The 11,655-nt window shown below is 44.9% G+C and overlaps 1 protein-coding gene across 3 annotated transcripts in view; it reads right to left on the reverse strand.

Moving 5' to 3' along the window:
• The window catches only part of LPGAT1 (lysophosphatidylglycerol acyltransferase 1), a 67,192-nt gene extending 57,024 nt beyond the window's left edge, over positions 1 to 10,168 (reverse strand). The window contains exons 1-3 of one of the 3 annotated variants that reach the window (XM_055725848.1): positions 10,022 to 10,168; positions 9,540 to 9,689; positions 8,877 to 9,144 (exon numbers count right to left, since the gene is read on the reverse strand). In XM_055725848.1, coding sequence (XP_055581823.1) covers positions 8,877 to 9,114 — 238 coding nt within the window. In that variant the 5' untranslated portion in view covers positions 9,115 to 9,144; positions 9,540 to 9,689; positions 10,022 to 10,168. The other 2 variants (XM_055725849.1, XM_027809227.2) reach the window with 2 other exon arrangements.
• Between the last annotated feature and the right edge of the window lie 1,487 nt (positions 10,169 to 11,655).

The raw sequence follows: 11,655 nt of genomic DNA on the forward strand, positions 1-11,655 counted from the left end.
CAGAAGTGTGGGAGGGGTGAGAGAAAGAATAGCTGTTAAACAAGTAGCTTAATCCCATCAGGAAACCATGCTTAAAACACTGTCACATTTATCTACATAGTTAATAAAATACCAAAGTCACCAAATTACATTAACATGGTGTTCAATGGCCCACCCTAAAAACACCACACTAAAACATAACTGATTCTTACTTTTAAGAATATGTATTTTTCAGTCAATTCCGTGCCCCCTGCCCTCCTTTCTGGCAAGCAACCACAGACACTACAGACTTCCACAGAAACTGCACAAGCTCGTAACTTTGGGATGATAGAAAACAAATCAAACTAAATTTAAAAGCCTCTGACAAAATCCTCCTTTTTGCCACCAAAAAAACCACATCCACAAGCACTCATGTCATTGTCCTAACGATTCAACTTTCCAGAACCCACGTCCTCCCAAACAGCAGCACTGCTGGCCCTTGGTCCTAGAACACCACTTCTATTTTTAGTTCTACATAAGCAAGAAGCAGTAATAAAGCTATTAATCTTTCCTTTCCCCTTTACTTAAATTACAAAACCGAGGTGAACCTCTAAGCTAGTTTAAACTATTAAGACACCTTAAACAGGGACAACTCCTTGCCTTTTAGAACTATAACATTTAAACAAGAAGTTTTCAGATTATGTTGTATGACTCAAAAGAAGTAACACTATTAGCACTATCCTGTAAAGTAAATATTTGTGAAAAGACACAATGGAAGTATTTAAGAAAAAACGAACAAACAAAAACTCCAGGCACTGCTGTCTTATTAAATCTTAAATTTTCTACCTTCCAATGACAATAAAACTCCCCTTTCTTTACACAGAGGCAGGAAGATTGCATCTCTTCAACTCTGTTCTGCCCAGGAAACAGAATCACTGAGTTGTCTAATTCAGTTCTGATTCAAGTTCGACTGTGAATGAAATTGTTCTAATTTGATTTTGACTTGAACTAATGAAGCTGCTGACCCTCTTAGAGCCCCTTCTTAATTCTTCTAGAGCTTTAAAACAATGGAGACAAAACCAGCAAACTGGCATCGAACCATGGGTATTTTTTAGCATTATTGTCCTTCCTGTTCTTTACATATTTTGTAACAGAAGGTACAGATGTGGACTGAACCACAACTTTCCCTAAGCTCTCCACCACCATACTAATCTCTTTCCTAAACTGCTACTTTACTTAAATGTTTATTTCTTTGGACTGTTCACCACTCAACAACTTCTCCATTTTGTTGGCTATTCATAGAGCTTACGGACTTCTGAAGTTCTTTACAATTGTCTCCGTAGCTGACAAACTCAAATAGTACGCGTACAAAACTTCAGAGGAACCCCACTGCTAAGCTTTCACCAAAATGAACACTGGCTTCCTAACCCTTTACCAACTGGTTTTCAGTTTATGATAACCCTTTGTTCTCACTCTATGCTTATCTTTCTTCTCTAAAGGAACTTCGCAGAAGGCATTTTTTCAGTCTAACCAACACTAACCAATTAACAAAATAATAAGAAAAGGTGAAGAAGTCTATCCAGTGACGTTTTATTCATATACTAAAGCCCTATAGTGCACAGGAGTTGGGGTCCTATCCTGCTCTCTTGAATTGGGGCCATAAATAGTAGTTCAAAAAATACATTAAAGCTGGTACTGTGACCAAAAGATGCAGTTCCTTCCTCTTTCCCTTTGCTATCTGTACCCACCTTCTTCCATCACACCTGCAAAACGAACTGGGTTAGGGACAGTGTTTTGTGAGTCACCCACGAAAAAAAGGGGGTGGGTAGTTTCAGTGTGGATCAGGGCTGTGATCCAGACCACCACACAATCATTAAAATATGTGGCCAATAGAACTCAAGCAGCAGTAGAAGGACGAATCTGAAAGGCGGGGACTGGCTTTCTTCAGTGGTACTTCCTGCTTAAAATGCTTGTGAGAGGAGGAAACAAAAACACCCACAAACAAACACAAAAAACCAACAGCCTTATACACAGAGTCCCTCAGTGGTATCACGGAACATTTCTAGGGATGCAAACATATTAGCCTTATTTGTTTCTGTAACTGCATATACAAACGGGTGGACTATTATCTCAACTGTGTCAACTGCAACAGCAGCACAATTACATGCCTATGCAACCACGCATTTGACATGTCATCTTAAGCATTAGAGTTTATATTCCACTGTAATAAACGCGAGCAGATTACATATCTTGGAGCTGTATGCTGGCTCAGTTCACACTGGAAAGTTACACCACTAAGCTTATATTCCATAAAGGATTTAGTAACTACCCTGTCTAATTAAGGTTGCACAACTCTTCCATTTTTAAGATCCTGTTTTCAGCAGCGTAAAACCTTGCCAAACTAACCTTTGGCAAGACTTCTCTGTCCCTTTCATACACCTGACAGAGAAAGGGGAAGCGATACATTCTGTTCATCTGTTTGAGTTTCATTCTTGAAAAGGTACAGAACAAAATGACAGAGAAAACAGGGTATATCCACACTTACCCATTTTTTTTCCTCCAGTTTTCTTGCAAAGGCCTAGAATTTCTATGCTTTAGAACAGTTACATTAAAGGAGAATGAGAAATTGTATCTCTGACATGTTTCAATACAGATGCAATCATGGTGTCGAAGTGGAAAAAAAATTTCTCCTTTGTACACTCTGCAAAGAATCTGTGGACAAATAATTTAAGTCCCTAAGATTTTGCTTCTCCAATCAGAGCTGGGAAAAGCTTTCCTGTAATTATTTCACATGGTTGCTAAAAGCCTACCATCAAGAAAAAGAACAGAAAAGGTACAGAGAACAGAGACAGATCTCTCAGGTATTCCGAGTTACATCCTCTCAGACACTCAACCAGTAATGAAGGGAGAAATAAGATGACTAGCATGAATAAATACACTAAAAACAAAGGCCCAGAACCAGGAAGGATGAAAACACATCCTAAAAATAGTAGACTCAGCCATAAGCAGGAATAGAACCCCGAATTCCTGAAACTTTGTCTTCCTTTGGCTGTTAGCACATAAGCTAATTCAGAAGCACCCATAGCCATTCCTGGACTTAGAGGTAAATAACCATACCTTTCTGTACAGGTATTCCTCGATAATTTCACCTTTACTATCCTTAGGCAGATGTGACAGATTTGGTACACTTGCAATAGTTCTTGTATTATCCAGAGTTGGTGAAGCAGGAGAAGAGACTAATCCACTAAAAATCCCCACCTTAAGTAGCAACAAACAACAAAAGTATCAATAGCAAAAACACAATAGCATGTGCTTTTTACTCTAAGTTTTGTGCCAGAAGGCAGTAGCTTTATAAAAATAAAATTCAGAGAGCATTTCAATACCCAGTCTTTTGCAATGATCCTTTATAGTTAAATGATACAATAGGAAACTGAAATATAAACTTTATTGCTTTTGACAAATTGCTGACACTAGATGAACTATAAAGAAATACGGTAAAGCCTGTAACTCCTGTGCCAAAAAGAAGAGATGGGGAATTTCCTGGTGTGATTTTATGTATTATTAAAACAGGACAAGGGTCACTGTATAGCATTCTTTACGGACAGACACATCACTTGCACAACCAAGTTGACAGCAAGTTCACTGTACCTCTTACACAAAAGCACAATGAGCCTTTGCTCTGAGGCCACAGTAAAAACAGCTACAATGTCCCCAACTCGTTCAACTCTCACCTTTTCTTATCAAGAGAGCTCACAAATTACACACAAACGTCCTCTCACAAACAGCAAAATAAATTCAAAGATCCCTTCTTGATCTCAGCATAACCTATACATAAATCATACATATCAGAGAAAGCTGCATTTAATTCATGGATTACCTAGAAAGTCAACACCTAACCTTAGCATAAATGAAAAATTTCTGTGAGGCATGTTGCTATCCAAATCTACTGAGTCACATCAGGTATTTTTGCACATTCAAAGAATACAAGAAAAACTTTGTTTCTCCATTCCATACACTGCCTGACTCCCCAAACACGAGTTGTTTCCCTCATGCCCCTCCCTGCCCGGTTCCCAGAGTAGCGACCGATCCCAAAACAGAATACTGCCAGTTCAAAATCACACCATAAGAACAGAGGAGGGTAGAAAACAATGGCAGGGTTACAGGCATAGATAGATCTCCTGAAATAACACCTCCTGCCTTATTTGGAGCAAAAAATTTACTTAATCTCATCTGCTGTTCTCCAGCTTCTGCTGCACTTCCTGCCCAGAGAGGGGCTGACTTGTCATGAGAAGCAGCACAGACCGCACACGCTGTCTGCACTGAGGAAATGTTGTCACAGCAACTCCACCTGTATCTTTCACAGTTCTGAAAGACAAAAATACTCACATTCTTAGAAGATCAGAGGAGTTGAGGCTGTTGAACTGATGAAATGGAAACTAGGAAGATTTCGAATTACAGCGGGGCAGGGGGGGGGGGCGCGAAGTATGACAGCTGAAAAGTATTATAGAGTGGTCACTACTTAATCATACGTAGAAACCAGCCAATAAATTTTAAATCACTTGAGGGGAGAGGAGAGGGACACAACTAAAAATCCAAATCAGAATTTTACTCTGCTTGACTGAATAACAAAGGAGAAAAGGGAAATTCTCCTTACTTGACAAAACTTGACAATCCTTACATTCTTTAAATGCCACCTTCCCAGCCAACAGAGAACAGTAACAGGCAATAGCACAGGATGAGTTCACCTTTTATTAAGTACTGCATCATACCAGTAAGCATACTCACACCACTAAGGCTTTTTTGTGTGTCATAACAGAGGTGTATTACTCTTCCTTTCATCAGCCCGCAGCCCACCAACCTGTCCAACAGTATTTCAAGACTATGTGTGTCGGCAAGAGGCTGTAACAAGGTTTTGTCAAGTTGTAGTCTTCAGTGCCGGACTATGAAATACTCAGAAGCACAGCTCTCAAGGAAAACCCTTCCCAAGATGCCTACAACCCTGCTAACCACATGCAGCACCCCTCTCCCCTCATGCTCTGACAGGCAGAGGAGCGCAGACGGTTGCTACAGTCAAGGACTGCATTGCCAACAGATTACTCTGCTGTCCTAGAGACTTCTAATTGCAATACCGCAATAACACTATCACAGGCTAATGCTAACTTCTGCATTTAGACAGCAGGAGACTACAAAACAGTAAGCGTATTTAAGCAAAGCAAGCTTTTCTCTAGCAGTCCTATTTTTAGTGATTTGATTAGATACAGGGATATTAAACTTTAGTCTGCAATAGTTAGTTGCCCAAAGTTGTTCAGATCTGAAAGACGGTCATTTTAATAACTAGTTTTTTAGGCGAGTAGGAGGTCATCAGAAATACACAACCACAGATATGCTCCATCTCTCTCCCATTACACCTACTGCACTATTTAGTGGCTTCTGGTATACTTGTATATTAAATGACAAACTGTGGTATGGGGGGGGGGGGGGGGGGGGAAGGTACTTGCCAACAAAGGATCAAGCACTCTCAAGTTTGCTTTTTTTAGAATGTATCTTCCAAAAAATGCAGGAAAATATTTAAAAGTATTATTCAAAGGTGCCTTTCACATCACACCAATATGCAGATTCTGAGTGTCATAACCAAACGGCTCCTACAACAAGAGCAATACGATTATACAAAAAGCCTTAAAAAAAGAAAAAGGCTTAGAAGTTATCAGGCCTTTCTGAAAGCATATAAAAATAACATTGCTAGGCTATCTGAACATTGTTCATAAAAAGACAGTTTTCCTTTTCAAAAGAACAACATTGATATTTATCGTACTCTGCCCTTTAAAAAACCATCAAAGGCAACTAATTATCCCCAAGTTCTCTCATACTTGCATCTTAAGAAGGAGAAGATTAGGGAAAGGAGAGCGACCTTTACAATTTCTCTTCCCATTCCTTCCTTTATTTTGCTTGTCCAGTTATATACTATCTCTTTACATAACATCAAGTGCATCTGCAAGCAGAAACACCCACGTTTATCAAAAAGCACAGATTAAAGCAGCCAATACAGACACAGATCATGTAATTTCTGTAACAAATCCTCTAGGATCCTAGCACAAAAACACAGGTTTATGCAGGGGCAGGGAGGAGAAGGGCAGACCTAGCTCATGAGTCTTCCTCAGCTCTTCCAGCTTTATTCAATACACAACAGCAACAAAGCCCAGAAGGAAAAACTAGCACTCACCATATTTTCTTCATTTGGTGTTGAGCTCTATCCTACACATTACATACAAACTTACAGGAGAGAAAAAAAGTTTGCCCTGAATGTACTTTGCAGGCTGAGTTTAAGTCCCTTATTACAAACAGTTTATGTCGCCTCTTACCCAACTGATGACCCAAGCTCGAAAGAAGAAAAGTAAATAAATTAAAAAACTGAAACACACCTTGAACACAACTGAAGCAGCACACTACCTCCAATTAAGAGACAAGTAAACTTATTTAGCTGCTTACCCTCTCAATCGAGTGGAAAAACAAAAAAAAAACCACCAACCAAACAACTCATCAAGTGCTCTGCTAGTCAAAGGGAAAGAAGAATCCTTAGTCTCTCAATGAACCTATACATAGCTGCTACTTTTGCAAAAATGGAACATATTGAAGCCTATCTTTGACTTAGTATTTGGAATTGAGAACAGAAGAATTCTGGAGCAATGTCTCCTTCAGATGCACTACTGAAAGTCTTACACACCAATAAAGTAGTATTTCAGTTCTGAATTAGTTATGTCGTAATCCATAAAAACAGTGGACCTAGCAACAGTCTTTTATAAGTGTATCAATCTGAAAACAGGCACGTAAATGACTATCTGTTGAAGCCAGAAAGATACACTTTCCAGGTTTGTTCTGCATACAGTGGTGAGGACTGATGAGGGTAAAGAAAGAATGAACAAAGAAATAAACTAGTCTTGCCATTTTGTACCTTCAGTATAAAACAGTTAATGCCTTCATACCAAATTAAATATATTTAAACTGAGACTTTGTACAAGCATTTGCTTAAAATCCTCCCCAAAAGCCATGCTTTACAGTGAAAAAGTGAAAAGGGCCTCCTTACCCAAACACCATCCCAGAACAAACTTCTGTGTAGCTGTTTGTAAATGATACTTCAAATAAACATACTAAGACATTTCAAGACTGTAAAACAAATTATTTCAAATTGTCAAGATACATCAACACCACCAATCAACAGATGCTTCAGGAAGACTCTAGGATATGCAGATCATGCTAAGACCACTTTCCAAGCAATAGGCAAAAGAAACCACACAGTTCTGCAGTCAGCGGTAAAACTATCCCAAGGGAGCTGCTTTCAAAAATTGACAACCATGTTGTCACGGGACAATGGCTTGAATTTTAACTAGCACGTTCGATATACACATCGAATCCCCAGGGTCATATGCTGTATGACTTTAACATTACCATTATGCCCATAAACTTTCCCATTTCCAATTAACAATACACACGACACCTTGAAAAGCAATCCTTCCTTCTAGAAGGCCTTTGTGCTTTAAAGCACAAAGCAGACTTTTAAAAATATACCTGCCACTGCAAATACTATGTGGACTTCTTTTAATGAGCAAATACAAACATATAAAAAGATTTTTGAAACAGCGTATCTGGAAAAGCTTGAGCTGTACCAGGCAAGGCAGTTTTGAAGCAGTGCAATGTTGCGACAGTTCTAGCCCGACAGACCAGAATCTAGCTAGCTTGCTGCTGCCACCATCTCCTTAAGAAGAACTGGAAGCTCACCTAGTGTATCCACAGAAACTTTGTGCATCTTGGAAAGGCACACGACAGGGTACCAAAAGGCACATTATCAGAGGCTTCAGCTCTTGTAGCCTAACAAAAAGAGGGCTCCATCAGGGTCAACACTGACTTTCTGACTAATCAGGAGTCTGACCAGACTCCAGAGCTGTGAGCTGCCATTCCTTTTTTTCCTTGTTTACATGGACAAGACCTGCAGATGCAGCCTGGGCAGAAGAGAGGGAAAGAATTTTAGGAGGGCTGTTCATATTTTGCACTCAGTAGATTCATTTTCTTCCCTTTCCAAGGTCTAAGCACACACAAAGAATAGATGGCTGTTTTCTTGCACAAAGTGCAGCAGCCAGGATGAAAATCAGTGCGTTCGAGGACAAGACTAGAGCATTTCTTAGTATTTCAGTTCAGTCCATCACCTTCAAGAGCCTATGAATACTAACAAGCAAAAATAAGTTCAATAACAGCTGCAAAGCAAGCATGCAGAGGAGAAAAACCCCTACAGATTCTGTCATTAGCTCTGTTAACAATAAACGAAGAGCCATACAGTCGAGAAACATTGCATATCGCTATTCGTACGAAAGAGGCTCCCTCTGCTTCCCTCTGTTCTGAAGCAGCAGAAGACAGTCGCTGTTGCAAGGAATAGAAGACCTACTCTTCTGACATGAGCTTTGTGTCAAACTCCTTAGCTTTGTGTCCTGATAGTTTTAAGCAGAGAAGATTTAGAGACACACAGACTCAATAAAGAAAAGTTTGGCTCTATCAGCTACAGTACACACAGTACAAATCAACTCTCTTTTGAAGAGATGTACGTTTTTCATGTTAAACTAAAATAAAGCGATCAGGATACTTAGGAAAAAGCTATTTCTGATTATACTAAGACAAAATATCGATTGAGAAACTCTTACTTAACACATGATTAAGTTTTTACCTACGATTTAAAAACCTGTTTCAGTACACTCAGCACCCCGATTCAGAAATAACAATGCATCTCTGAAAGAAACCTGAAAAAAAGAACCACCCCACACATCCACTATACTTAGATATTCCCCTGCACATCCCCATACGAACACATCTGTGTTTTAACACTTAGTTACACCTTTACGTTTGTAGTTTTTAAATCAGTAAGACATCCTTACCTGTGTATCCTGCCCACCAGCCCCAGGAAGCCACCATAGCTAAAAGCCACTTAAATAATACTCCTTCGATATACCAGAAGCTTTCACTGTCCAACACTCGGAGAGGCTGCAGCATAATTAAATACAAGACGTAGGACGGAATAGCCACCAGGTTATTGGCGACCATAAAAGCGAACCTGAGGAGTGCCTTCAGGCAGGTATAGCCCACCCGCCGGGCCTGCTCTACAGTCACGGCCATTCTCTCCACAGCGGAGGGCGCGGGACCGTCCTGCGGGGAGAGGAGAGACAAGGCACAGGTAGCGCTCCCCGGGAGGGCGAGGCGGGGGCGCCCCGCGGACCCACCACCCGCCGCCGCCGTTAGTCACCGGGGAAGGAAGCGGCCCCCGCTCCAGGGGGCTCGGAGGCAGCGCCGCGACCCTCCGGCCGGCGCCACCTCCCCTCCGCTCCCCTCAGCGGGACGCCGGCCCGCCTGAGGGGGACACGCGCGCGACCCGAGCCGGCCTCCGTCTTCCCACGCCCACCCCCCCCCGCAAAAAAAAGGTCGCGGGGGATAGCGCGGCTGCCGGCGGCCTCGCCCCCTGCCCCGCAGCGGCTGACAGCAGCCGGGGCCCGGAGGCGGCGCTGAGGGGAGCGGGCGGCGGCGGGCCCGGCCGCGGGACTCACCTCCGGCAGGGCGGCGGAGCGGCAGCGGAAGCGGCGGCGGGGCTGGGGGAGCTGGGCCCGGCGGTAGAGACGGCAGTCCCGGCTGGCGGCGGCTCATGGACCCGGAGGTGGCTGGCCCGGCCGCGGCAGCGCTACTCGCCCTGCGGCTCCCTGCGGAGAGAGGGGGGCGGGCGGCGTGAGCGCGGGGGCCGGCGGGCGGGGAGGCGGGAGCGCCGGGCCGGGCGGGCAGGCGCAGACCGCGGGTTCACCTCGGTTCTCCCGCGCCGGCGGCCGGGCCGGGCCTGGCACCCCTTCCCTTCCCCTCCCCGCCCTGCCCCTTACCCTTCCCCTCCCTGCCCGCTCGGCTCGGCTGGGCACGGCGCTCCACGGGCGGGACCGAGCCGAGCCCCGGCCCCGCAAGGACAGGCGGGTGCCGCGGGCGGGGGGAGGACCCTGCACCTGTTGGGGGCGGGGGCCCGGCCCGGCCCGCGCAGGGTCCGTACCTCGGCACCGCCGCCGGCAGCGCGGGCCGCCCCGGGTTCATGCCGGCCGCTGGGGCCGCGCTCCCCGCCCCCGCCGGCTGCGTGTCCGCCGTGACCGCCCGCCCGCTCGCAGCCCAGAAGCGGGGCTGGCGCTGCAGCGAGCGCCGCCCCCCGCCGGAGAGCGCGGGCGGCTGCGCCCCCCGCCCCTCCCTCACACACACACACGCACGCACACACGCCCGGCGGCGCGGAGCGGGCCCCGGCTGCTGGCCCCCGGGAGGGGAGCACCGCCGCGCCGGGCCGCCGTGCCCCCGCTCCCCCGAGGGGCAGGAGCGGCTCCTGTGGCCGCCCCAGAGCCCGGCCGGGCGGCAGCGTCCCCGCACGCCGCCGCGGCCACCCGCGGCCCTCGTCAGCGGTTTGGGTTAGGGCTGGGTCACCGGGGCAGGCGGAAGAGGGGACGCTGCCACAGGTCGCCGCAGCACCGCCAGAAGGACCCTTCGGGCCCGGCCAGCAGCAACATGTTTTGTCTTGTCCCTGTAGTCAGAATTCCCTTCTGCATGCTTTTTATGGATCAGCTTCTCCTGCTGTTTTTCTTAAGCATCCTCCCCTTGCAGCCACAGGCGTCACCTACTTCTTCTACACCATCTACAGCAGCACTTGACCCTGAAGCAGCCGAGGGGGGGAAGGCTTCCCAGCCCCCCCCCCAACCTGTCCCCCCACACAGCCTCTCCAGGGTGAGGAATATTTGCCTTCTGTGTAACTGCATCATCCCTTGTGGCAATACGGGACTGCTGCTCCCCTGCCTTCGCTGCACCCCCCAACTGGGCTGGAAAGCAGCACCAGACCTCCTTCAGCCCCCCGGGACCGACCAGGCTCCCCTTCCTCAACCTCCTTCAAGTACTGCAAGACCTATGTTGAGCAGAATGGCTTGTGCCAGCCACGTTAACTCTGTTTCTATTCCTTAAGAACCCAAACAGATGGAAAAAACACAACTACACCTTAAAAAGGAGACATGCTAGAAGGTTTTACAGAATTTTCAAATTAGAACTGGGTTTTATTTCAAATTGTAGACTGAGAAACATATCACTTTCACATACAAAACATACCATATGTAAAGCTAGTCCACTGTTTCCTAGACAATGAAGCTTCAGAGATGACAAAATTGAATCCCAACCTCCATTCCAGGAAGAAAACAAAGTTGCTATTGCAGATAAATTTAATTTGAGAATTTAAAACCACAAACAACTAAATAATGCCATCATGTTCTATTTCAGCAAAACAAAACTCCTGACCTTCTTGACAAAAAGGACACGCCTTGCATAAGTGTTTCCAAGTCTGGGTGTTCTGTCTACGTTATTTTTATTACTGGGTTAGATCTGACAGTTGTGCTCAGTAATCATTATGCAGTCATCTTGAGCTGTTCTGAAGTGTTACCAGCTTCTGTAAGATGGGGTGGTTGTGGGGGTTGGTTTGTTTTTTCCTTTTATATCTCATACAAACAACTCTGGGCATACACTTGAACTTATTCTCACCAAAATTATGCTTGAAAATCCTCAGATAGAGCAAGAAAAATTTCCAAGCCATAATTAATGTTACATCTTAATTTTTACATCCCAATAGCAAAATAAAGCCTTGTTTATGTATTATTCCAAGAT

Source organism: Falco cherrug, chromosome 13 (genome assembly GCF_023634085.1).
Source record: "Falco cherrug isolate bFalChe1 chromosome 13, bFalChe1.pri, whole genome shotgun sequence".
In the NCBI taxonomy this organism is placed as follows: Eukaryota; Metazoa; Chordata; class Aves; order Falconiformes; family Falconidae; genus Falco; species Falco cherrug.